General features: G+C 46.2%; 2 protein-coding genes across 6 annotated transcripts in view; both read left to right on the top strand.

Annotated features, from left to right (window-relative positions):
* Window positions 1-212: 212 nt before the first annotated feature.
* Window positions 213-4,131, top strand: LOC139580476 (E3 ubiquitin-protein ligase TRIM35-like). 2 transcript variants are annotated; one of them, XM_071409211.1, is made up of 7 exons: window positions 213-334; window positions 454-882; window positions 1,531-1,626; window positions 1,747-1,977; window positions 2,071-2,093; window positions 2,179-2,297; window positions 2,635-4,131. In XM_071409211.1, the coding sequence occupies exons 2-7, from the start codon at window positions 478-480 to the stop codon at window positions 3,183-3,185; spliced, it is 1,425 nt and encodes a 474-aa protein (XP_071265312.1). In that variant the 5' UTR covers window positions 213-334; window positions 454-477; the 3' UTR covers window positions 3,186-4,131. The 2 variants fall into 2 exon arrangements, with proteins under 2 accessions (XP_071265312.1, XP_071265311.1); XM_071409210.1 differs by having other exon boundaries at window positions 1,747-2,093.
* A 4,345-nt stretch (window positions 4,132-8,476) lies between these two features.
* Window positions 8,477-26,186, top strand: part of LOC139580477 (slit homolog 1 protein-like) — a 213,467-nt gene continuing 195,757 nt past the window's right edge. For 3 of the 4 annotated variants that reach the window (XM_071409212.1, XM_071409213.1, XM_071409215.1), the window contains exons 1-2: window positions 8,478-9,051; window positions 23,585-23,656. In XM_071409212.1, coding sequence (XP_071265313.1) covers window positions 8,849-9,051; window positions 23,585-23,656 — 275 coding nt within the window. In that variant the 5' untranslated portion in view covers window positions 8,478-8,848. Of the gene's footprint in view, window positions 9,052-23,584; window positions 23,657-26,186 lie in introns of all 4 variants that reach the window. The other variant, XM_071409214.1, reaches the window with a different exon arrangement.

The following is a 26,186-nucleotide window of genomic DNA, read 5'->3' on the forward strand; positions in this document are numbered from 1 at the left end:
ACAAATATAAATATAGTTTTGCAGCTTGTAAAGCTGTGCTGTACTGGTCAATAATAATGGTTTACAGAGAGAATAAAACATACAGGACAAAAGTGTTCAGTGTGTAAATCCACTGTCATTGGCCCTGTTTGAATACATGGGTGCATGTTAACTATTCAAACAGGACCAGAGACTATTGAAACTCCTCCCCCGAGTCACATGATGACTAAAGTTCACCTCAGTGCGGTAACTTTAATATCTCTCCAGGACTCATGTCTGTCTGACACACAACACATCACTGGGATTTAATTTAGATTGTTCTGAACCATCAGGCTGTTAAACCAACCAATACAAGGTAATATCATCAAAACTGTGAACTTTATGTGCAGCTTTACTTGTTTTGAATGAAGTGACTCTTTAAGAGAGGAAGTTGTTAAAAGTGTAAGTGAAAGTAACTTTCAGATCTCAATCCAGAACGGGGTGACACAGCGTGAGAAAATGGCTTCTAGTTCGTCTCTCCCAGAGGAGGATTTCTCCTGTTCGGTGTGCCTTGACATCTTCAAGGATCCTGTCATCTTGTCATGCAGTCACAGCTTCTGCCAAGCCTGTCTAAAGGAATGCTGGAAAGACAAGGAATCTCGGGAATGTCCAGTTTGCAGGAGAAAATCCTCAATGGAGAATCCCCTTACAAACCTGTCTCTAAAGAACCTGTGTGAGGCCTTACGGGAAAGGAGACAGGCAGATCCAACCACAGGGTCCAAGGTGATCTGCAGTCAACACAGTGAGAAACTCTGTCTGTTCTGTCTGGAGGATAAAGAGCCCATCTGTTTGGTGTGTCAGGTCTCAAGGAAACATAAAGATCATGACTGTATCCCTGTAGATGAGGCTGTACAGGATCACAAGGTAGGAGAACGATTCTGATAGAAAATATGTGATACATCAATACTCAAACTATGGAACATGAAGTTATCAATGTTTTATTAATGAGTCAGACTCATTTAGATAATAAATAGATGTTCTACACTTTGTGTTGACTGAATAATTGTGGAATTCAGTTTGTGATGAATTCCAAATCACTGTTTTGTATGAAATCTCAGATAATAAGTGAAAACCTACAGAAAGACCCTGGAACTTAAAGCAAATGTCTCTGCAGTGATAGAGAAGTAGTGTACAGTTACAGGTTTACTTTTATTGTCAGGAATGAAAGATGAATATTTCCCTGGAGGCAGAACTGAGTGATTTCCACTAGATGAGCCAGCTGCAACGGCAAAATTGGCAATGTTTTAAAAAACAATTAAAAATAACATTTGCTTTTTGGTCTTAGTTTGAGGTTAAGGTCAGGCATTATAGTTAGCAGTGTGGTTAAGGTTAGGGTTAGGTTTAAAATAAAATGTTATGACGTTGTGGCTGTGCCAGCTAGAGACCACTGCATATCTGCCTCCAGAACAAGATTCATGACAAAAAAAAACGTTAAGTTGCTATACAGACATGCTCTCTCCTATAAAGTGAGTCCAGAGGTTGTCTCCTCAGTGAGGTTCTGTCTCATTCCAGGAGGAACTCCAGACTGACCTGAAGCCCTTACAGGAGAAGCTGAAGGTCTTTAATAAAGTTAAACAAACCTGTGATCAAACAGCAGTGCACATTAAGGTTAGTATAAATTATGCAAAGTTACAATAGTACAGCATGTATTGTTTAAGTTGTACCCTACATGTTGGATTTTATTATGATAATAATTGTAGAATGATGTATTGTTCTCACTGTCTCCAGAGCCAGACCCAGCACACAGAGAAGCAGATTAAGGAGGAGTTTGAGAAACTTCACCAGTTTCTACGAGAGGAAGAGGAGGCCAGGATAGCTGATCTGAAAGAGGAAGAGAAGCAGAAGAGTCAGAAGATGAAGGAGAAGATAGAGCAGATGAACAGAGAGATATCATCACTTTCAGACACAATCAGAGACATAGAGAGGGAGCTGAAAGATGAAGACATCTCATTCCTGCAGGTAAGAACTGCTCTCTCAGACATACATTATAAATTAACTCAAAGATGTATAGATGAATCAATGATATTGATGTCTATATACTCTACTTTCCAGAACTTCAAGACCATGAAGGAAAGGTAAGTGATCTGCTTCTCGTCTCTCTCTTCTCTGTGGGTGTGAACCCAACCTCACAGAAGTTCTGACTCCTGAATGTTATTCCAGAGCCCAGTGCACAATGTCAGATCCACAGCTGGTGTCAGGGGGGCTGATAGACGTGGCCAAACACCTGGGCAACCTGATGTTCAGAGTCTGGGAGAAGATGCAGGGGATCATCAAACACAGTGAGTACTGTATAGGAGAGCACATGATGGAGAACAATGTAAGATATAGATTTTAATTAAGTAGGCTATTTTAAGTAGCCCCCCCCCCCCCACCTCTTTAAGGAATACCTAGGATAGGAGAAAGTAATCCTTCTAACCCCCCCCCCCCCCCTAAAAGAGTTAGATGCACTATTGTAAAGTGGTTGTTCCACTGGATATCATAAGGTGAATGCACCAATTTGTAAGTCGCTCTGGATGAGAGCGTCTGCTAAATGACTTAAATGTAAATGTAGTGTTCTTAGTGTATATGAAAATACAATACATGGTATAATGTGTGGAATATCTCTTTGTTCTGAAGCTCCTGTGATTCTGGACCCCAACACTGCTTTCCCCAAGCTCTCTCTGTCTGATGATCTGACCAGTGTGAGTAAAACTGGCCCAAAGCAGCAGCTCCCTGACAACCCAGAGAGATTCATGAAGTATCCAAGTGTTCTGGGCTGTAAGGGGTTCAGCTCAGGTAAACACAGCTGGGAGGTGGAGGTGGGGGACCATCCTCACTGGAACCTGGGCGTGGCTAAAGAGTCAACTGACAGGAAAGGGGAGCGGCATGCATCACCAGAGTATGGAATCTGGGCGATACTGCAGAGGAGTGGTAAGTATACTAATGGAATGGGAAAGACCCTCCTCCTGAAGAAGATACCCCAGAGGATCAGAGTGCAGCTGGACTACGACCAGGGGGAGGTGTCCTTCTACGACTCCAAAGACATGACACTCATCTACACTCATAAAGACACATTCACTGAGACTCTCTACCCATACTTCACTATTGGACCAGCTGGTGATGCAAAAGGCACTGGTGTACAGATCTGCCAATCAGAGGTGTCTCTGACAGTGATGTCATCCCAATGAGGTTGTGTGTGTGTGGATGTGTGTGTTTGTCTGTGTGTTTCTACGTGTGTGTGTGTGTGACAAAGTAACATGAGTCAACTATACTCATACTTTTTCTTCTAAATGTTCCTCATCAGCAACTTGCAGTCTTTTCCCACAAATTCTCTGTCCCTCCCCGAGGCTCACCATCTAGTCAGTGATGAACTAATATGGACAGGGCAGTAACTACATATAAGGACACCTACAGTAGGTCCGGACATTTGTTATTTTTTCCACAAAAACAAACTCAGTCGTGTCTCAACTTACTGTTGAGAGAATTGTAGAATACAAAATGTGACATTTAGAAACTTAGTTGTAAATCAGCAGTTTTCTTCTTATGTCACTTACTGACTTTCACTCAATCAGCCCATGTCAGTTAAACATGTTTTGATTGGTAAATTAGTCTAGTTAATCTAGTCAGCTATCTAAACTTGTTGACATCATGAACAAATTACTGACTGGGAACGCAGGGCACGTGCCCAGAGGCTCTGACCTCCAGGGGCCCTGACCTCCAGGGGCCCTAACCTCCAGGGGTCCTGACCTCCAGGGGCTCTGACCTCCAGGGGCTCTGACCTCCAGGGACTCTGACCTCCAGGGGCCCTGACCTCCAGGGGCTCTGACCTCCAGGGGCTCTGACCTCCAGGGGCCCTGACCTCCAGGGACTCTGACCTCCAGGGGCTCTGACCTCCAGAGGCTCTGACCTCCAGGGGTCCTGACCTCCAGGGACTCTGACCTCCAGGGGCTCTGACCTCCAGAGGCTCTGACCTCCAGGGGCCTTGACCTCCAGGGGCTCTGACCTCCAGGGGCCCCAATTGATTTTGTTGTGTAGAGTTGCAGGAAATTGTCTGTAAAACTACAAAATAATTGTTACGTAAAGCAAACTCATATGTTTACTTTTTGTTAATAAAATTATTTTTCTGCTAACAGATCCCTCTGCACTTATTATATTTTTTATCCTGAGTTAATGTGCAGCGGCTAATTGTGTTTGTCAATAAATTCTAAATGTAATACATCTTAATTAGTTTAATCTCTTCCTTGTTCTTATCACGTTTCAGGTAAGATGCAAATTCAGACTGTGTTGAAGTAACAACGTTTATTACAGCAACAGGGGCAGGCAAACGACAGGTCGGCAGGCAAGGGTCGATAATCCAGAGAAGTGGGGCAAAGGTATAGGACGGCAGGCCGGCCTCGGGGTTAGGGGGAGACAGAGAGGTCAGGCAGGCCGGCCTCGGGGTTAGGGGGAGACAGAGAGGTCAGGCAGGCCGGCCTCGGGGTTAGGGGGAGACAGAGAGGTCAGGCAGGCGGGCTCAGACTCAGGACAGGCAAGGGTCAAAACCAGGAGGACTAGAAATAGGGAGACTGGGGAAAGCAGGAGCTGAGACAAAACGCTGGTTGACTTGAACAAACACGACGAAGTGGCAAAAGACAAACAGGGAACACAGGTATAAATACACAGAGGATAATGGGGAAGATGGGCGACACCTGGAGGGGGTGCAGACAAGCACAAGGACAGGTGAAACAGATGAGGATGTGGCAGTTCTGTTTGGAAAGAGACGACACATCTCATTTCCACCTGGTCATTCAGGTCAAATAAGAGTCATGAAGACTGACTAGTTTAATACTAACTTGTATAAAACTTTTGCATGCACTTTGAGTTAATGTTACTACTGTGTAAATCCTGCAATGTGGACAAATACTTTTTTTTCATTTGTATTAAGTTTTGGTATTATTTGTCTGTAGGCAGTATTCCCTCAGTTATGTAGGAATATGATGGATCTCTAAGGAGTTTAATGTATTCCAGTTATTGTATCTGTGGAGACAGTAGCATCATCAATGTTGCTGTTCTAATGTGTTGAGACAGGAGAGAGACTGAGATGAGTGTGAAAGAAAGATGGAGGGAGAGATGAGTGTGAAAGAAAGATGGAGGGAGAGATGAGTGTGAAAGAAAGATGGAGGGAGAGATGAGAGAAGTCTTGGAACATGGTATGTAGGGATTTGATTAGTGTTGTTCCTGGTCAGGTCCAATCTTAAGGAAAACCTCTGGGCCCAAGGTGTGGTTGGGTCACGTGTTAAATAAGGAAAACCTCTGGGCCCTAGATGTGGTTGGGTCCCGTGTTAAGGTAACCTCTGGGCCCTAGATATGAGTGAGAGGTCAAAGGTCTAGGAGTAGCTGAAGGTATAGTGTTATTACTACTGGTGAACTCACTGTTTATTTATTAGGAGTGAGTTTCTTCAGACAAAGTCTTTATTTACAACACTGTCATTTTCTCTCTATTTAAACAACTTTTTTAATTTGAAGACTTTTCTTTGTGTTTTTTACTTTATCAGAGTACAACCACTGTGTCTAAATGATCACATGATTTTATTCTGTTATTTGCACCGACTTGTTTTATGAAATATTTTATGGAATATCTATTTTTTATGTTATTTGTTTTGATACTGTTACAAACAAATTTTTTGGTATGCAATCTGTGCTACAATATTTATTTAATTTATTCTAAAGTTGTGTTAAATGTACAGGCCTATCTGCATTGGTACTCTGTTTCTACATATTTTAACATTCAAAGATATTGACCTCTGAATCCTGACTAGATTTAACCATATCTTCTAACATTAACTATTGACTTTTGTGTAAATGTGAATAACTTGAATCCTTGTCAGAATGTCCTTTTCCAGAGTCAACGTTTACCTGTATATGTCCCTGACAGTGTCTGCAGCATTACAACATGAAACGATGACATGATACTGGTCTGACTATTGAGCTACAGAGCTCTGTGTTAAACTGTTATCAGTGAATGTTCTACATGCTACTGGGTCTGGGAGGACATCATGTACAACACAACGTCTGTCATTATTGGTGCTGATGTGAAGCTATGCAACAAACTGACATTAAAAGATCATCAAAGAAACATCTTTATTTCCTGTCGTTGTTATTGGTTGTGTGAATTATTGATCATCAACAAAGGTCATGTATTAAACTGAGATAATGTCATGCTGAAGGTTGGCCATGATTGAAGATTTTACAACATGGACTGGTAATATTTAATGTACATGTTTCAGTATTTCATTTATATTTAGCTATTTAGTGAATTTAGTTTTGTCTGCTAAACTGCATGCTGGAACTAGTGACTGGTCTGTAGTGACTGAGTGCAGTTGAGTTGTTAACCAGCAGATGGAGGACTTGAGATACAAAAGCTCAGCCTTTTGTAAAGATGACCTGAAACCAGTTGTCTGAGTTGTTACATGTTTGGTATGGTAAGTATACGTTGTGGACATCTGTGTTGTATTGTGTATTGTGAGTATAGCAGGTTCCTGCTCTCTCTCTCTCAGGTCCTGTAAATGAACAGCAGGACAGCAGTGACCGTGCTGGACATACCAATGTTCACTACTGTATATATTAACCACCTCAAACTCAGGTGTTGCCCCCCCTCTTCTAAGCTGCTGCTACTCTCTGTTATTATCTATGCATAGTCACTTTAATAACTCTACCTAAATGTACATATTACCTCAATTACCTCGACACTGGTGCCCCTCGCACATTCACACATTGACTCTGTACCGGTACCCCCTGTATAAACACCCGCTACAGTTATTTACTGCTGCTCTTTAATTATTTGTTATTCTTATCTCTTTTTTAGGTATTTTTGAAAACTGCACTGCTGGTTAAATGCTTGTCAGTAAGCATTTCACTGTAAGGTCTACTACACCTGTTGTATTCGGCGCATGTGACAAATAAGATTTGATTTGAAAAACTCAGGGGTTTATTTAGAATGGGTTCTCCAGACACAGTTTGTTAACTGTAGACATGCTAGGTTAGACCCATTCAACCATGCATTATCCATACACAACCCCCCAAGTATACATAATGTTATTTTAGAATGATTCAAAATAAAACTTCACACCACTCTTCTATGTTCTCTCTCTGGTGAGCTCTAGTTACTACTAAATTACTACACAATTAGTCAGACAAATGTTCCTGAGACTTGCAGGTGACTTCCTTTGTTTCCTATATGAGTTGTGGTACTGTCTGCTGTTTGACAACTCTCCTCTTAAGTGCAAATTGGTGTTGTTTCTTCTGACGTCTGAGACAGAGATGTGTGTTGCGTATCTGTGTGCATTCCATTCACAGCTCTGTGAGAGAGTGGAGGGAGCAGAGAGAGGGACAGAGAGAGACAGGGTAGAGGGTGGTGTTCACCCTCTACCTTGTAATCAGGACCCCACTGACACTTTAGCTGGGCCAGATGGAGTCTCTCTCTCTCTACGATGTGTGGTGTCTGACTGGCTAGGACTGGGAAGAACAGATCACACACTCCCTCTCTTCTTTTGCACAGTACCCCTCTTTCAACTCCCTCCGTCTCTCTCTCTCTCTCCTTTTCTCCCCCCTCTCTCTGTCAGACAGAGATTAGGGTTCCAGGGACCTTCAGGTTCTGTTGTAGTGTTGGTGTTGGGATGGTTTCACCACAGAGCAGGAAGAGATGAAGTGGAGAGTTAGACAGAGTGAGCTGTGCAGAGCCAGGATAAATTGAGCCAAGCCGGTGGTGTATTTAAACCAGAAGTGTTATTTTCATTGTGTGGAGAGAAGTTGGAGACTAACCTCCTCCTTGCCACCACTAAGGGCTTCAACAATCCACTAATGTCCAAGTTGTTAGGTGATGTCATAAATATAAATTCTGTATGTATTTACACACACACACACACACACACACACACACACACACACACACACACACACACACACACACACACACACACACACACACACACACACACACACACACACACACACACACACACACAGTCCTTTGTGATGCTGGGGACAGAAGTTGAGGTTAATACTCTCTGCTCTATAGGGGCTGCATGGAGGCAAGCCTGGGAGAGAGAGAATAGACAGGAGGGAAAGAATGAAACGGAATAAAGGACGGAGAGAGAATTCTGAGAATAAAAGAGAAAATGAGGGACTAGAAGACAGAATGAGAGAGAATGAGAGAGTTCAGGCAGGGTTCTGAAGGGAGGTGTTGTGTGAGGAGGGAGGGAGGGAGGAGAGAAGGGGGAGGGGTGAAGTCAGGGGTCTGCTATTAGTAGATCCTAGTGATGGATGACTGCTGTGTGTGTAGGAGAGAGAGAGAGAGAGAGAGAGAGAGAGAGAGAGAGAGAGAGAGAGAGAGAGAGAGAGAGAGAGAGAGAGAGAGAGAGAGAGAGAGAGAGAGAGAGAGAGAGAGAGAGAGAGAGAGAGAGAGAGAGAGAGAGAGAGAGAGAGAGAGAGAGAGAGAGAGAGAGAGAGAGACTATTTTTCATTCTGCTCTTTCCCCATTCCCCCATCATCAGACAAGCAGAGTAGAGCGGGACGGAGAGAGACGTGAGCCAACGAGTGCAGAACAGAACAACTCCACTAAGACAAGAGAGAGGTGGATAGTTCCCTTTACCAGGAAAGAAGGAGAGAAGATCAAGTCTTTCAGAAACATCAACAGGAGAAGAAATATGAGACTGCAGCACATTTAAAACCTCTAATCTGCTTTACTCACCGACTTATTTCTAGCCCCATTTTATGTTGGAACAGTTACATTTCTTTCTCATTCTACAAGAGCCTACACACTGATTGTAGAGAAGGACGTTTTGAGGAGCAGGAGGCTGCAGTGGTGGAGATCATGCCCGGGAGAGGAGCTTGTTCTTGGGCAGGCGTGGGGAGGTTACCTGGGTACTGGGTGTGTGTGCTGGTTCTCTGTGCCCTGGTGACAGGCTATGCCAGCGCATGCCCTGCCCTGTGTACCTGCAGTGGCACCACAGTTGACTGCCATGGGCTGGGAATCAAAACTATGCCCCGGAATATACCCCGCAACACAGAGAGAATGTGAGTATCTACTTCTGTGATATACCATGTGTGTGTGTGTGTGTGTGTGTGTGTGTGTGTGTGTGTGTGTGTGTGTGTGTGTGTGTGTGTGTGTGTGTGTGTCTGTCCTCTACATCCCTCTCTTCTCTCCTGCTCCCTCTCTCCTGGCCTGTGACTCTCTCGGCTGTCACTTCCATGTGCTGTGGAATCTGGTCATGCTGACACTCTCAACTAGACCTCTAGCTACCTGCCTGTTATACTGTACCTGGTAAGACCTGGTGGAATTTACAGGGACATTTAACCCACAGAGTTAACAGCATGATCAACCATTAAACTGTATGTCTTTGTGTTTTGAGGCAGACAGACAGACTGACAGGCAGATGGACAGACGTGACACAGTACTGGTTTTAAGGTTGAAGGTTGGGGGTCTGTTCTGTTAGTGGTTCATTTGTTTCTAATAAGGATCAGTGTTCATTGAGCAATAATACTTCAGCCACAAGAGCATTAGTGAGGTCGGGCACTGATGTTGGGCGATTAGGCCTGGCTCACAGTCAGCTTTCCAATTCATCCCAAAGGTGTTCGATGGGGTTGAGGCAAGTCAAGTTCTTCCACACCGATTTCGACAAACCATTTATGTATGGACCTCACTTTGTGAACAGGGGGCATCGTCATGCTGTAACAGGAAAGGGCCTTCCCCAAACTGTTGCCACAACATTTGAAGCACAGAATAGACTGGAATGTCATTGTATGCTGTAGCGCTAAGATTTCCCTTCACTGGAGCTAAGGGGCCCGAACCATGAAAAACAGCCCCAGACCATTATTCCCCCTCCACCAAACTTTACAGTTGGCATTATACTATGGGGCAGGTACCGTTCTCCTGGCATCTGCCAAACCCAGATTTGTCCGTTGGACTGCCTGATGGTGAAGCGGAATTCATCACACCAGAGAACGCATTTCCACTGCTCCAAAGTCCAATGGTAGCAAGGCGACGCTTGACATTGTGCATGGTGATCTTAGGCTTGTGTGCGGCTGCTCGGCCATGGAAACCCATTTCAAGAATCTCTCGATGAACAGTTCTTGTGATGACTTTGCTTCCAGAGGCAGTTTAGTAGTGAGTGATGCAACCGAGGACAGACCATTTTTACGAGCTACGTGCTTCAGCAGTCCCATTCGGTGAGCGTGTGTGGCCTACCACTTCACATCCATTGTTGCTCCTAAATGTTCTACTTCACAATAACTGCACTTACAGCTGACCGGTAAAGCTCTAGCAGGGCAGAAATATGATGAACTGACTCGTTGGAAAGGTGGCATCCTATGACGGTGCCATGTTGAAAGTCAATGAGCTCTTCAGTAAGGCCCTTCTACTGCCAATGTTCGTCTATGAAGATTGCATGGCTGTGTGCTCGATTTTTATACACCTGTCAGCAACGGGTGTGGCTGAAATAGCTGAATCCACTGTCCACATACTTTTGTATATATAGTGTAACTGCGAGAAACCGGTAAATTATAATACATTATTTATACATGTATGAACAGCATGGCGTGAAATTGAACTGTTCAATTATATGTGATGTCTAAATCTGGCTTCTCTACGTCCTCTGCATGATGAACCAACCCTCAGGGTGGGGACAGACAGCCCATCTCAGTATGGAGCGCAGTTCACAATGCATGTAGACTTATCATCTCACCATGCTAACTTTTTTTCCCTTCTGACAGGTAGGCCTACATTTGCTGCAGCATAGCCTATGATACAGTAATATATAAACCGAATGTGCATCTAATTTACCATCTCCATCTGGCTTTCGGGGGTCACCTTGTTTTTTGTAAAGATGTATTTTTTAATTGCAGCTGCAGAGTTTTAAAACAGACTATCACTCTAATATTGTTGCTTTAAATCAGTGCACGTGCAAACACAGTCTTTCTCTCTCTCCAACTCTATTCAAACTGCATTCAAAATAGATAACCCTGTTCTAGATTGATATATAGCCCTATATATAGATGTCCTAGCCTACCTCTTTCAGGTAATACATTCAATGCGGTATTAACCTTATATTTAGCTAATTATTGATGGGTTATGCATAATAAGCTTCTAATTTATAGCCCCTGTCTCTTGTGCAATACACAAGCATCTGTGCTCTGCTGGCCTCTCCTTAAAAACACTCCTTGGCTCTTGGAGTCCCAAGCAGGATAAGCTAAAATAACCTGCTGGACATTATTTCTTTTAGCAATAGACTATGAGAAGAAGGCGCGATGGCAGTAGCCTACAGCAGTTATTCATTCAGACCATAACCATCAATCTTCTTGAAGAGAAGTGAAAGCGTTCTGCATCTAATTCTAGTCCTATATTATTCAAGGACGTCAATAGAATGACGAAGATAAGGACAACAAAACTTCTTTCATTTTACTGTTGGAAGCGAGGGAAGACTGAAGCAACAATAGACAGAGAAAGAGGAGACAGGCTAACAGCATTAGGGGAAATATCATGAAAGGTATATTTGCGTCAGCCTACTAATTATACAAAGAGCCTGTACTGGTAACTTCGTAGGGAGCATGTGCTGCACCAGAATCACATGTTCTCTTCTGGTTTGAATGACGTGTGTAATTCCAGTCCACATAATACAGTATAATACAGTATACAGTAATACGTCAGCCTACTGGCTAGTTTCATTTGTTTACTGAGGAGAGCATATAGCTAGCTACATCTATGGGCTTTTGTGTTTTTCTGTCGTGCATAATGTGCAGTAGCCTATATAATGTATGTAGCCTATTGGATAACGACACAATCATCTGGGCTTTTTTGGGCTCGGGCTCATTAAATGTATTTAATATATGACTCATTAAATGTATTTAATATATGGCTCATTAAATGTATTTAATATATGACTCATTAAATGTATTTAATATATGACTCATGAAATGTATTTAATATATGGCTCATTAAATGTATTTAATATATGACTCATTAAATGTATTTAATATATGACTCATTAAATGTATTTAATATATGACTCATTAAATGTATTTAATATATGGCTCATTAAATGTATTTAATATATGACTCATTAAATGTATTTAATATATGGCTCATTAAATGTATTTAATATATTTCTCATTAAATGTATTTAATATATGGCTCATTAAATGTATTTAATATATGACTCATTAAATGTATTTAATATATGGCTCATTAAATGTATTTAATATATGACTCATTAAATGTATTTAATATATGACTCATTAAATGTATTTAATATATGACTCATTAAATGTATTACATATATGACTCATTAAATGTATTTAATATATGACTCATTAAATGTATTTAATATATGAGTCATTAAATGTATTTAATGACTCATCAGGCTCAGGTAGCATCAGGTTGAATGTTCATGCTGATCAAAGCTCTAATCAAATCCAGACATATTTATATGATTTATTGTCACGTTCCTGACCTGTTTTCCATTGTTTTTGTATTGATTTAGTATGGTCAGGGCGTGAGTTGGGTGGGTTGTCGATGTGTGATTTTTATGTTGGGATTTTTGTGTGTTCGGCCTGGTATGATTCTCAATCAGAGGCAGCTGTCAATCGTTGTCCCTGATTGAGAATCATACTTAGGCAGCCGGGGTTTCACGTGTGTTTTGTGGGTGTTTGTTTTCCGTGTCATTGTTTGTACCACATGGGACTGTTTCGTTTGTTTAGTCTGATTCTGTTCGTGTTTTCTTCGTTATATGTAAGTTCACATGTTCAGGTCTGTTGACGTCGTTTGTTGTTTTCTATAGTTTTTTCAGTGTTCTTCGTTTCGTCTTCTTTAAAAATAAATCAAACATGTATTCTCCACAAGCTGCGTTTTGGTCCGATCCATGCTCCTCCTCAGACGATGAGGAGAACAATCGTTACAGAAACACCCACCTACAAAGGACCAAGCAGAGTGGGAAAGGGCAGCAGCGGCAGAAGACACAAGGACAACAAAACGTATTCGAGGACTTGGGAAGAGATCCTGGACGGCAAAGGACCCTGGGCTCAGCCATGGGGAATATCGCCGTCCCAAGGCAGAGTTGGAGGCAGTGAAGGCAGAGAGGCGCTGGTATGAGGAGGCAGCGCGGCGACGCGGTTGGAAGCCCGAGATTCAGACCCAAAAATTTCTTGGGGGGGGGGGGGGGGCACACGCGGAGTGTGGCACACGCGGAGTGTGGCAAAGCCGGGTAGGAGACCAGAGCCAACTCCCCGTGCTTACCGTGGAGTGAGAGGGCGTCGTACTGGTCAGACACCGTGTTATGCGGTGGAGCGCACGGTGTCCCCAGTACGCGTGCTTAGTCCAGTGCGGGCTATTCCACCTCGCCGCACTGGTCGGGCTAGGTTGGGCATCGAGCCGGGTGCCATGAAGCCGGCCCAACGCATCTGGTCTCCAGTGCGTTTCCTCGGGCCGGCGTACATGGCACCAGCCTTACAAATGGTGTCCCCGGTTCGCCAGCATAGCCCAGTGTGGGCTATTCCACCTCGCCGCACTGGCAGGGCTACGGGGACCATTCAACCAGGTAAGTTTGGGCAGGCTCGGTGCTCAAGAGCTCGTGTTCTCCTTCACGGTCCGGTATATCCGGTGCCACCTCCACGTACCAGTCCTCCGGTGGCAGCCCCCCGCACCAGGCTGTCTCTCTGTCTTCTCTCTCCAGTTGCTCCCACCTGTCCAGCGCTGTCAGAGCCTTCCTCCTCTCCAGCGCAGCCAGAGTCTGAGCTGCCCGCCTGCCCAGCGCTGTCTGAGCTGCCTGTCTGTCCCGAGCCGTCAGAGCTGCCCGTCTGTCCCGAGCCGTCAGAGCTGCCCGTCTGTCCCGAGCCGTCAGAGCTGCCGGTCTGTCCCGAGCCGTCAGAGCTGCCCGTCTGTCCCGAGCCGTCAGAGCTACCCGTCTGTCCCGAGCCGTCAGAGCTGCCCGTCTGTCCCGAGCCGCTAGAGCCGTCCGCCAGACAGGAGCAGCCAGAGCCGTCTGCCAGACAGGAGCAGCCAGAGCCATCCGCCAGACAGGAGCAGCCAGAGCCGTCCGCCAGACAGGAGCAGCCAGAGCCATCCGCCAGACAGGAGCAGCCAGAGCCGTCCGCCAGACAGGAGCAGCCAGAGCCGTCCGCCAGACAGGAGCAGCGAGAGCCGTCCGCCAAACAGGAGCAGCCAGAGCCGTCCGCCAGACAGGAGCAGTCAGAGCCGTCCGCCAGACAGGAGCAGCCAGAGCCGTCCGCTAGACAGGAGCAGCCAGAGCCGTCCGCCAGACAGGAGCAGCGAGAGCCGTCCGCCAGACAGGAGCAGCGAGAGCCGTCCGCCAAACAGGAGCAGCCAGAGCCGTCCGCCAGACAGGAGCAGTCAGAGCCGTCCGCCAGACAGGAGCAGCCAGAGCCGTCAGCCAGCCATGACCAGCCAGAGCCGTCCGCCAGACAGGAGCAACCAGAGCCGTCAGCCAGCCATGACCAGCCAGAGCCGTCAGCCAGCCATGACCAGCCAGAGCCGTCAGCCAGCCATGACCAGCCAGAGCCGTCAGCCAGCTATGACCAGCCAGAGCCGTCAGCCAGCCATGACCAGCCAGAGCCAGCCAGCCAGGAGCTGCCAGAGCCAGCCAGCCAGGAGCTGCCAGAGCCAGCCAGCCAGGTGGGGTCAGATTCCTCAGGTGGGGTCAGATTCCTGTAGGCGTTACCTCTACTGGAGCTGTTCAGGCCTCGAACAATTATGAGCATATCATCTCTCATGTTACTGCATTGTGTGTGTGACCGGGGAACATCTGCAGACCTGTAGTAATTGACAACAGAAGGAGAGAAGAAATGAGAGGTTCTGCTTGTTTAAATGACTAGCTTCCTTCCCCTGCGGAGTCCCCAATCTCTCTCTCTCGCTCTCTCTCCTCTATCTCCACTCTCCCATCTCTTCTCACTCTCTCTCCTCTATCTTCTCCCTCTCTTCTCTCTCTCTCTCCTCTTCTCTCTCCTCTATCTTCTACCTCTCTCTCTCCTCTCCTTTCTCTCCTCACTTCTCTCTCCTCTATCTTCTCCCTCTTTTCTCTCACTCTCTCTCTCCTCTTCTCTCTCCTCTATTCTCTCTCTTCTCCCTCTCTTCTCTCTCTCTCCTCTCTCTCCACTATCTTCTCCCTCTCGTTCCCCTCTCCTCTCTCCTCTCTCGCCTCTATCTTCTCTATCTTCTCCCTCTCTCTCTCCTCTCCTTTCGCTCCTCTCTCTTCTCTCTCCTCTATCTTCTCCCTCTCTTCTCTCTCTCTCTCTCTCTCTCCTCTTCTCTCTCCACTTCTCTATCCTCTATCTTCTCCCTCTCTTTTCTCTCTCTCCTCTCTCTCCACTATCTTCTCCCTCTCTCTCTCCTCCCATCTCTCTCCTCTCTCCTCTATCTTCTCCCTCTCTTCTCTCTCTCTCTTTCTCTCCTATTCTCTCCTCTATCATCTCCCTCTCTCCTCTCTCCTCTCTCCCCTCTCCTCTCTCTTCTCTCCTCTCCTCCTTGGGGCGTCATCAGTGAAGGCCACCCTGTAGATGAGACGTTGGGAACCCAAAAGTATGTGTGTGTGTGTGTGTGTGTGTGTGTGTGTGTGTGTGTGTGTGTGTGTGTGCGTGTGTGTGTGTGTACCTGTAATGAGCAGCACATGTGTGTGTATCAGACCCCGGGACAATGAAGTTCACTCTATTATGTATTTCCCATGGCCGGTCGGTCGATGCACCTGTGTACACACACACACACACACACACGGACACGGACATGCGCACGTGCACGCGCACATGCACACACACACGCACACGCACACACACACCATCTGTCTGTAATGACCACTCTCTCTCTCCCGCGTCGCTACACTGTGCTATAGTCCCTTGAGTGGTCATTAGAGGAGAGGGATCGAGGGGACAACACTGAAGTGAGGCGTTTTGGTTTGGATTAGCAGTGGGGGAGGGATGGACCATGCCTGGTCAGTTTTAATCCTGAGATAGCAGACAGATATTGACTGTTGAAATGGGTATGTGTGCTTGAGTTTGTGTGTAAATATGCATGTGTGTGTGTGTATGTGTGTGTATATGCATGTGTGTGTGTGGTCTGCAGGCCTTCTCTATGGGAGGATGCTATCTACTGCTTAGTCTCTCTCCGGCCGGTCTCTCAGGCTTTCAAACACACACACACACACACACACACACACACACACACACACACACACACACACACACACACACACACACACACACACACACACACACACACACACACACACACACACACACACACACACACACACACACACACACACCCCAACACACACACACACACACACACACACACACACACACACACACACACACACACACACACACACACACGTTAGCCAAGGAACTCTGTAATTCTGTCAGAGTGGTCATTGGGTTCTTGGTCTTCTCCCTGGTCCTTCATGCCCGGTTGCTCAGTTTGGTCAGTGGGGTGGTGGTAGGGTAGCTTTCTGGTAGCTTTGGTTTATGATTTGTTGAAAATTTTTTTAGTTACTACATGATTCCATATGTATGTGTTATTTCATAGTTCTGATGTCTTCACTGTTATTCTACAATGTAGAAAATATATATTTTTTTTAAATGCCTCATCACAATTATATCTCTAAGATATACAGACAGTTCCTTGCAGAGGAAGTCACAATTATTCGAATCACAACCAAGTCTCAAGTCACATTGTCCAAGTCTTAAGTCGAGTCCCAAGTCGAACCGGTCGAGTCTCGAGTCAAGTCCAAGCCCTGAATTCTCAAGTATATACATGCAATGACTTGTTCAGCTCCAAATCTGTGTCTATTTACTGAGGTTCCCAGATGCCCTTTTCATTATTTTATCTATAACACATTTTGATGATGTAATAATTAATTTTGATATAATAAAATAATAAACAGAGTCAACAGACCTGAACAAACGAACTTACATAACACGAAGAACGCACGAACAGGAAAATAGACTACACAAAAACCGAACGAACAAACGAAACAGTCCCGTGTGGTGCAAACAGACACAGACACGGAAGACAACCACCCACAACAAACAATGTGAAACAACCTACCTTAATATGGTTCTCAATCAGAGGAAACGTAAACCACCTGCCACTAATTGAGAACCATATCAGGTAACCCATTAACCAACATAGATACACATAACATAGAATGCCCACCCCAACTCACGCCCTGACCGACTAAACACATACAAAACAACAGAAAACAGGTCAGGAACGTGACATAACCCCCCCCCCTGTTATGCAGATGAATGAGGACCCAAAAGCGACGTAATAGTAACAGAGTCTTTATTCCAGTATAAAACAAATAATGATTCTCCTGGATATAAATCAATGGTAATCCAAAACAGGAAACTGAAATCCTCTCGTCAATAGAGAGGAACGACTGGAGACGCGACCACAGACTGCAGGTCGCTTCAGGAAGGCACAGACCGTAGCTGACATAGACACCTGCTCACACGCAGCATCTGAAGAAGGCAAAAGAACACGACAGGGCGGAACAAGGACACAGAAACTGCAAACATCAAACAAGAATCCGACAAGGACAGGAGCGGAAAACAGAGGGAGAAATAGGGACTCTAATCAGAGGGCAAAATAGGGGACAGGTGTGAAAGAGTAAATGAGGTCGTAGGGAGAATGAGAAACAGCTGGGAGCATGAACGGAACGATAGAGAGAGAGAAAGAGAAAGAACCTAATAAGACCAGCAGAGGGAAGCACAGGGACAAGACATGATCAAAGACAAAACATGACACCCCCCCTCAAGGTGCGAACTCCGGACGCACCAGCATAAAGTCTAGGGGAGGGTCTGGGTGGGCATCTGTCCGCGGTGGCAGCTCAGGCTCTGGGCGTGGTCCCCACCCCACCATAGTCAATTCCCACTTTTGTAGCCCCCTCCCAATGACCACCCTCCAAATACACCCACCTAATTTAAGGGGCAACATCGGGATAAGGGCCAGCACCGGGATAAGGGGCAGCACCGGGATAAGGGGCAGCATCGGGATAAGGGGCAGCACCGGGATAAGGGGCAGCTCCGGACTGAGGGACGGCAGCTCCGGACTGAGGGGCAGCTCCGGACTGAAGGACTGCAGCGCCGGACTGAAGGACGGCAGCTCCGGACTGAAGACCGGCAGCTCCGGACTGAGGGGCAGCTCCGGACTGAAGGACGGCAGCTCCGGACTGAGGGGCAGCTCCGGACTGAAGGACGGCAGCTCCGGACTGAAGGACGGCAGCTCCGGACTGAAGGACGGCAGCTCCGGACTGAGGGGCAGCTCCGGACTGGCTGACGGCTCTGGCTGCTCATGGCTCGCTGACGGCTCTGGCTGCTCATGGCTCGCTGACGGCTCTGGCTGCTCATGGCTCGCTGACGGCTCTGGCTGCTCATGGCTGACTGACGGCTCTGGCAGATCCTGGCTGACTGGCGGCTCTGGCAGATCCTGGCTGACTGGCGGCTCTGGCAGATCCTGGCTGACTGGCAGCTCTGGCAGATCCTGGCTGACTGGCGGCTCTGGCAGATCCTGGCTGACTGGCGGCCCTGGCAGATCCTGGCTGACTGGCGGCTCTGGCAGATCCTGGCTGACTGGCGGCTCTGGCAGATCCTGTCTGGTTGGCGGCTCTGGCAGATCCTGTCTGGTTGGCGGTTCTGGCAGATCCTGACTGACGAATGGCTCTAGCGGCTCCTGACTGACGAACGGCTCTGACGGCTCGGGACAGACGGGCGGCTCTAATGGCTCGGGACAGACGGATGGCTCAGACGGTGCTGGGCAGACGGATGGCTCAGATGGCACTGGGTAGACGGATGGCTCAGATGGCACTGGGCAGACGGATGGCTCAGATGGCACTGGGCAGACGGATGGCTCAGATGGCACTGGGCAGACGGATGGCTCAGATGGCGCTTGGCAGACGGGCAGTTCTGGCCGGATGAGGCGCACTGTAGGCCTGGTGCGTGGTACCGGAACTGGAGGTACCGGGCTAAGGACACGCACCTTCAAGCTAGTGCGGGGAGCAGGAACAGGGCACACTGACTTCTCGAAGCGCACTATAGGCCTGGTGTGTGGTGCCGGAACTGGTGGTACCGGACTGGAGACACGCACCTCAGGGCGAGTGCGGGGAGAAGGAACAGTGCGTACAGGGCTCTGGAGACGCACAGGAGGCTTGGTGCGTGGTGCCGGAACTGGTGGTACCGGGCTGGAGACACGCACCATAGGACTAGTGCGTGGAGGAGGAACATGGCTCTGGAGACGCACAGGAGGCTTGGTGCGTGATGCCGGAACTGGTGGTACCGGGCTGGAGACACGCACCATAGGGCTAGTGCGTGGAGGAGGAACATGGCTCTGGAGACGCACTGGAAGCCTGGTGCGTGGTGTAGGCACTGGTGGTACTGGACTGGGGCGGGAAGGTGGCGCCGGATATACCGGACCGTGCAGGCGTACTGGCTCCCTTGAGCACTGTGCCTGCCCAACCTTACCTGGTTGTATGCTCCCCGTCGCCCGACCAGTGCGGGGAGGTGGAATAACCCGCACCGGGCTATGTAGGCGAACCGGGGACACCATGCGTAAGGCTGGTGCCATGTATGCCGGCCCGAGGAGACGCACTGGAGACCAGACGCGTTGAACCGGCTTCATGGCAACTGGCTCAATGCCCAATCTAGCCCTGCCAGTGCAGGGAGGTGGAATAACCCGCACCGGGTTATGAACGCGTACAGGAGACACCGTGCGCTCCACTGCGTAACACGGTGTCTGCCCGTACTCCCGCTCTCCACGGTAAGCCTGGGAAGTGGGCGCAGGTCTCCTACCTGCCCTCGCCACACTACCCTTTAGCCCCCTCCCCCCCAAGACATTTTTGGGGTTTCTTCACGGGCTTCCAGCCACGTCTCCGTGCTGCATCCTCATACCACCGATCTTGGGCTCTCGCTGCCTCCATCTCCTCACGAGCGCGGCGATATTCCCCAATGTGAGCCCAGTGTCCTTTTCCCTCCATTATTTCCTCCCATGTCCAGGATTCCTGTGTAGTGGGCCACTGCTCGTACTCACGCTGCTTGGTCCGGGTTTGGTGGGTGGTTCTGTAACGAACGTCTACTTCGTCCTCCTCCTCAGACGAGGAGAGGCGAGAAGGATCAGATGACCAATATGCAGCGTGGTGATTTGACATAATGATGTTTATTAAAGAATAAAGACGAACACGAAAAACACTTGAGAATTTACAAAATAATAAACGGAGTCAACAGACCTGAACAAACGAACTTACATAACACGAAGAACGCACGAACAGGAAAATAGACTACACAAAAACCGAACGAACAAACGAAACAGTCCCGTGTGGTGCAAACAGACACAGACACGGAAGACAACCACCCACAACAAACAATGTGAAACAACCTACCTTAATATGGTTCTCAATCAGAGGAAACGTAAACCACCTGCCTCTAATTGAGAACCATATCAGGTAACCCATTAACCAACATAGATACACATAACATAGAATGCCCACCCCAACTCACGCCCTGACCGACTAAACACATACAAAACAACAGAAAACAGGTCAGGAACGTGACAATATTTATGTTTATTAATTTTCCCTTTTGTTCTTTAAATATTTGCACATCATTACAACACTGTATATAGACTTAATATCACATTTTAAATTCCTCTATTGCCTTGTAACGTTTGTAAGAGTAATGTTTACGGTTATTTCTTTATTGTTTATTTCACTTTTGTTTATTATCAATTTCACTTGCTTTGGCAATGCAAACATATCTTTCCCATGCCAGTAAAGCCCTTCTAATTCAACTGAATTGTGAGCGAGAGAGAGAACGATGAAGAGAGACGTGGATCCCATTTGAAATGAGCTGGGGATATTTGAGTGAGGTGCTCTGACAGAATTACAATAATTGGTGCTCTCACACCCCTGTCTCTCTACACAACTCCAATATTCTCTATAAAGGGCACCTCTCACTCTTTCTCTTTTTCCACTCTCTCTCTCTCTCTCTGTCTCTCTGTCTCTCTGTCTCTCTCTCTCACTCTCTCTGTCTCTCTGTCTCTCTCTCTCTCTCTCAATTCAATTCAATTCAATTCAATTGACTTTATTGACATGGCAAGTTATTATTACTTACATTGTCAAAGTATACATATCGAAAAATTTAAATAAAATATATATGTATATATATACACAAAATATATATATATTTATATATAAATAAATGGTGGGACTAACAGCAATAATAATAGTAGTGGACATGGGATTACCATTAATAACAGCTACAACAACAATATTAATCAGAACAACAATACATTAAAGCAACAGTAGTAGACCAGTGTCAACATGACTGAGAAGACACATGACCTGGTACGAAAGACAAAACAAAACTAAGCTAAATGGGAAATATTATCAACATTACTTTGCATTTTTCACTGGCTGTCCCTCAGGCTGTGGCAGGAGGACACATATTTGGCTGCCAAAACTGCACATTTTGGCTTTTCACCCAATAAATATTTGAATTTTTCTTCATCTTTTATAGTTTCAAATTCTTTGTATTGAATTATAATTTTGGGAAAGAAATATGCTCTTAGGTCTGAGTATTTGTCACAGTGTAGTAGGAAATGCACCTCTGTCTCTACCTCTCCCCTGGAGCAGAGTGAGCACAGCCTGTCCTCTCTGGGCAGCCAGGTTTGTCTGTGACGACCGGTCTCTATAGCCAGACTGTGCTCACTGAGTCTGTACCTAGTCAATGTTTTCCTCAGTTTTCTATCAGTCACAGTGGTCAGATAGTCTGCCACCATGTACTGTCTGTTTAGAGCCAAATAGCATTGAAGTTTACTTTGATTTTTTGTGGTGTCTTTCCAATAGGTTATATATTTTTCTTTTTGTTTCGTGATGATTTGGTTGGGCCAGATTCTCTGAGGGCTGTCCCGAGGCTCTATGGGGTTGGTTTGGGTTGGTGAACTGAGCCTCAGAACCAGCTGGCTGAGGGGACTCTTCTCTGGTTTCATCTCTTGACATTGTAGGGCTGTGTGATGGAATGTTTTAGGGTCACTTGTTTTTAGATGGTTGTAAAATTTGATGGCTCTTTTTTCTATTCGAATGAGGAGGGGATATTGGCCCAATTCTGCCCTACATGCGTTATTTGGAGTTTTTCTTTGTACTTGCAATACAGTCTTGCAAAACTCTGCATGCAATACTTCAATTGGATGTTTGTCCCATTTAGTAAATTCATTATTAGAGAGTGGACCCCATACTTCACTGCCATATAGAGCAATTGGTTCTATAACTGATTGAAAAATTTTGAGCCAGATTCTAATTGGAATTTCAATTTTGATGTTCCTTTTAATGGCATAGAATGCTCTTCTTGCTTTGTCTCTCAGCTCATTCTCTCTCTCAATTCAATTCAATTCAATTCAAGGGGTTTTATTGGCATGGGAAACATGTGTTAACAGTGCCAAAGCAAGTGAGGTAGATAATATACAAAAGTGAAATAAACAATAAAAATTAACAGTAAACATTACACATACAGAAGTTTCAAAACAATAAAGACATGACAAATGTCATACTATATATATGCAGTGTTGTAACAATGTACAAATGGTTAAAGCACACAAGTTAAAATAAATAAACATAAATATGGGTTGTATTTACAATGGTGTTTGTTCTTCACTGGTTGCCCTTTTCTTGTGGCAACAGGTCACAAATCTTGCTGCTGTGATGGCACACTGTGGAATTTCACCCAGTAGATATGGGAGTTTATCAAAATTGGATTTGTTTTCGAATTCTTTGTGGATCTGTGTAATCTGAGGGAAATATGTCTCTCTAATATGGTCATACATTGGGCACTCTCTCTCTCTCTCTGTCTCTCTCTCTCTTTCTCTCTGTCTGTCTCTCTCTCTCTCTCTCTCTATCTCCCCCCTAGCTCTCTATCTATCTATCTCTCTCTCTCTCTCTCTCTCTCTCTCTCTCTCTGTCTCTCTCTCTCTCTCTCTCTCTCTCTCTGTCTCTCCCCCTCCCCCCCTCTCTCTCTCTCCCTCTCTCCCTCTCTCTCTCTCTCTCTCTATCTCTCTCTCTCTCTCTCTCTCTCTCTCTCTCTCTGTCTCTCTCTCTCTCTCTATCTCCCCCCTCTCTCTCTCTCTATCTATCTCTCTCTCTCTCTCTCTCTGTCTCTCTCTCGGTCTCTCTCTCTCGCTCTCTCTCCCCCCCCTCTCTCTCTCTCTCTTTCTCTCTCACTTCCCCCCCCCCCTCTCTCTCTCTCTCTCTCTCTCTCTCTCTCTCTCTCTCTCCAGCTACAATGTAAATTGAACACCATAATACAACCACCAGTGTCAGTCTTCAACGCCTGGTATTTTCAACACGCGTTTGAATCTGCGTTGACACTGCCTGGAGCAAAGTGTGTGTGTGACTTTGTCAAGGAAGGTTATATATGTAGCGCAATTGTGTTTGTGTGTGTCCGTGCTTATTCATGTGTGTGTTGGCTTGTTACTCCGGTATCATTGCGATGTTAGTCATTGGGCTGAAAGGCCCAGAGGGAGACACTGGATACATAATACATATATGTGTGTTTGCAGGGAACTGAATGGGAATAACCTCACACGCATCACCAAGACTGACTTCTCCGGACTCAAGTACCTCCGCGTGCTGTAAGTCATTTACACTGTGTTCATCATCTACTGTGCCTGCACACAATTTCCCTGTGCGTATTGTCTAAATGTAATACTATTAATGATGCTGACGTGTCTTGACAATGTCCATCTGTTCTGTTTATGTAGACACTGAACTATTTATGTCGCTGTTAGTGGTATTAGACATGTCTCACTATAACTAACTCTACAGTCTGTTATGGTGATATTGGACTGGTGTTAGATATGATGAATGTCTAACTAACTCTACAGTCTGATACACCTCTTATAAACTCACTGATAGGCTCTCTGCTGTCTCGGAGTGGCCCTCATACCATCAATTACCACACACGCACACACACACAACCTCTACCAGTTACCTTCCCCTTTAACAACCCCCCCTCCCACTTACCTTCCCCTTTAATATCCCCCACTCCCACGTACCTTCCCCTTTAATATCCCCCACTCCCACGTACCTTCCCCTTTAATACCCCCTCTCCCTCTTACCTTCCCCTTTAGTACTCCCCTCTACCAGTTACCTTCCCCTATAATATCCCCCTCTCCCACTTACCTTCCCCTTTAATATCCCCCTCTACCAGTTACCTTCCCCTTTAATATCCCCCTCTACCAGTTACCTTCCCCTTTAATACCCCCCTCTACCAGTTACCTTCCCCTTTAATACCCCCCTCTACCAGTTACCTTCCCCTTTAATACCCCCCTCTACCAGTTACTTTTCCCTTTAATATCTCCCTCTCCCACTTACCTTCCCCTTTAATACCCCGCTCTACCAGTTACCTTCCCCTACAAAAAACCTGTCTCCCCCTACCTTCCCCTTTAATATCCCCCTCTCCCACTTACCTTCCCCTTTAATATCCCCCTCTCCCACTTACCTTCCCCTTTAATACCCCCTCTCCCACATACCTTCCCCTTTAATATCCCCCTCTCCCTCTTACCTTCCCCTTTAATACCCCCCTCTACCAGTTACCTTCCCCTATAATATCCCCCTCTCCCACTTACCTTCCCCTATAATATCCCCCTCTCCCACTTACCTTCCCCTTTAATATCCCCCTCTCCCACTTACCATCCCCTTTAATACCCCCCTCTACCAGTTACCTTCCCCTTTAATATCCCCCTCTCCCACTTACCTTCCCCTTTAATATCCCCCTCTACCAGTTACCTTCCCATTTAACATCCCCCTCTCCCACTTACCTTCCCCTTTAATACCCCGCTCTACCACTTACCTTCCCTTTTAATATCCCCCCTCTCCCTCTTACCTTCCCCTTTAATATCCCCCTCTCCCTCTTACCTTCCCCTTTAATATCCCCTCTCCCACTCTCTGCTTCACAACCTGCCTCTCTCCCCCTATATACTAACCAAACCTCTATTTCCTTTTTCCACCCTCCTCCCTCCCTCGCCGCTCGTTCCCTCAATTCTCCCCTCTTCTTACACCCCCCCTTCCCCCTCCCCTCCCCTCCCTGCCCACCCCCCTCCTTCCTCTCCCCTCCTTCCTCTCCCCTCTGTCCCCGTTAAATGCCTCCATGTCTCCAGCTTGTCACCAGCGAGGTAGAAGGAAACAGCTCCTTACAGGGGCTCTAATATTCAGACTATAGCTTTTCCCTGCATGGCTATAAACCTTTTGAGTCTCATAGGGAACACACACACACACACACACACACACACACACACACACACACACACACACACACACGTCTATCTGTTGGGGTCATGGAGCGGTGAAACCCTCATATATCTGCTCTCACTGACTCAGCAGACTAACAGTGGCGTGACCTTTGCTCTTCACAACCCCCCATCAACCCCAGAGACGGTGTTTGTGACACCAGGGGAAGGTCCTTACAGGAAGACCAATTAACCTTACAGGAATAGACATTATCTGCTGGGGGACTGAGAAAACACCCAGACACACAATCAGAGAAACACGACATGAAAGAAAAAACAGAAACACGACAGACAGTCTGAGAAATTGAAGCATGCTGATTGGGCCTGTGGCTGTGATAATCTCTCCTGAGGACTTCCTGTCTAGAGAGGAAATGGAGGTTCACTCTGTGATACAGGAGCAGGAATGTTTACAGTACATCAGATCTGTGAGGTTGTCTGGCAAAACGGTACTAATGGATAAGGACCGTACGTTCAAACTCTGCATACAAGGCCAAGCTAAATTGAGTTCAACTCAAGTATTTCAAATATTTGAAACATATATTCAACCATTGTCTGCCACATGGGCTATTTGAGGGGGAGGTGGAGGGGGTTGGGAGGGGGGAGGCAGAGAGAGGGAGGGGGAAAGGTATGAGGAAAGAGACAGAACATTTAAATTGAATTGAATGGAGGAAAAATAAGGAGAGAGAGAAAAAGACAGACAAAGAACCTGACCATAGTTTAAAGTTATCTAGATAAGTGCTTTCTCCTCTTATTCACCTTCTATCTAAATTCATGAGGGAGAGAGTGAGTGGAGGTGAGCAGAACTTTTCTCTATATTTATGGAGTTGGAACAGGAAAATCCATTTGCATTTATATTCGATTGGAAGGAAACAGA

Source organism: Salvelinus alpinus, chromosome 7, assembly GCF_045679555.1.
Source record: "Salvelinus alpinus chromosome 7, SLU_Salpinus.1, whole genome shotgun sequence".
NCBI classification, from domain to species: domain Eukaryota; kingdom Metazoa; phylum Chordata; class Actinopteri; order Salmoniformes; family Salmonidae; genus Salvelinus; species Salvelinus alpinus.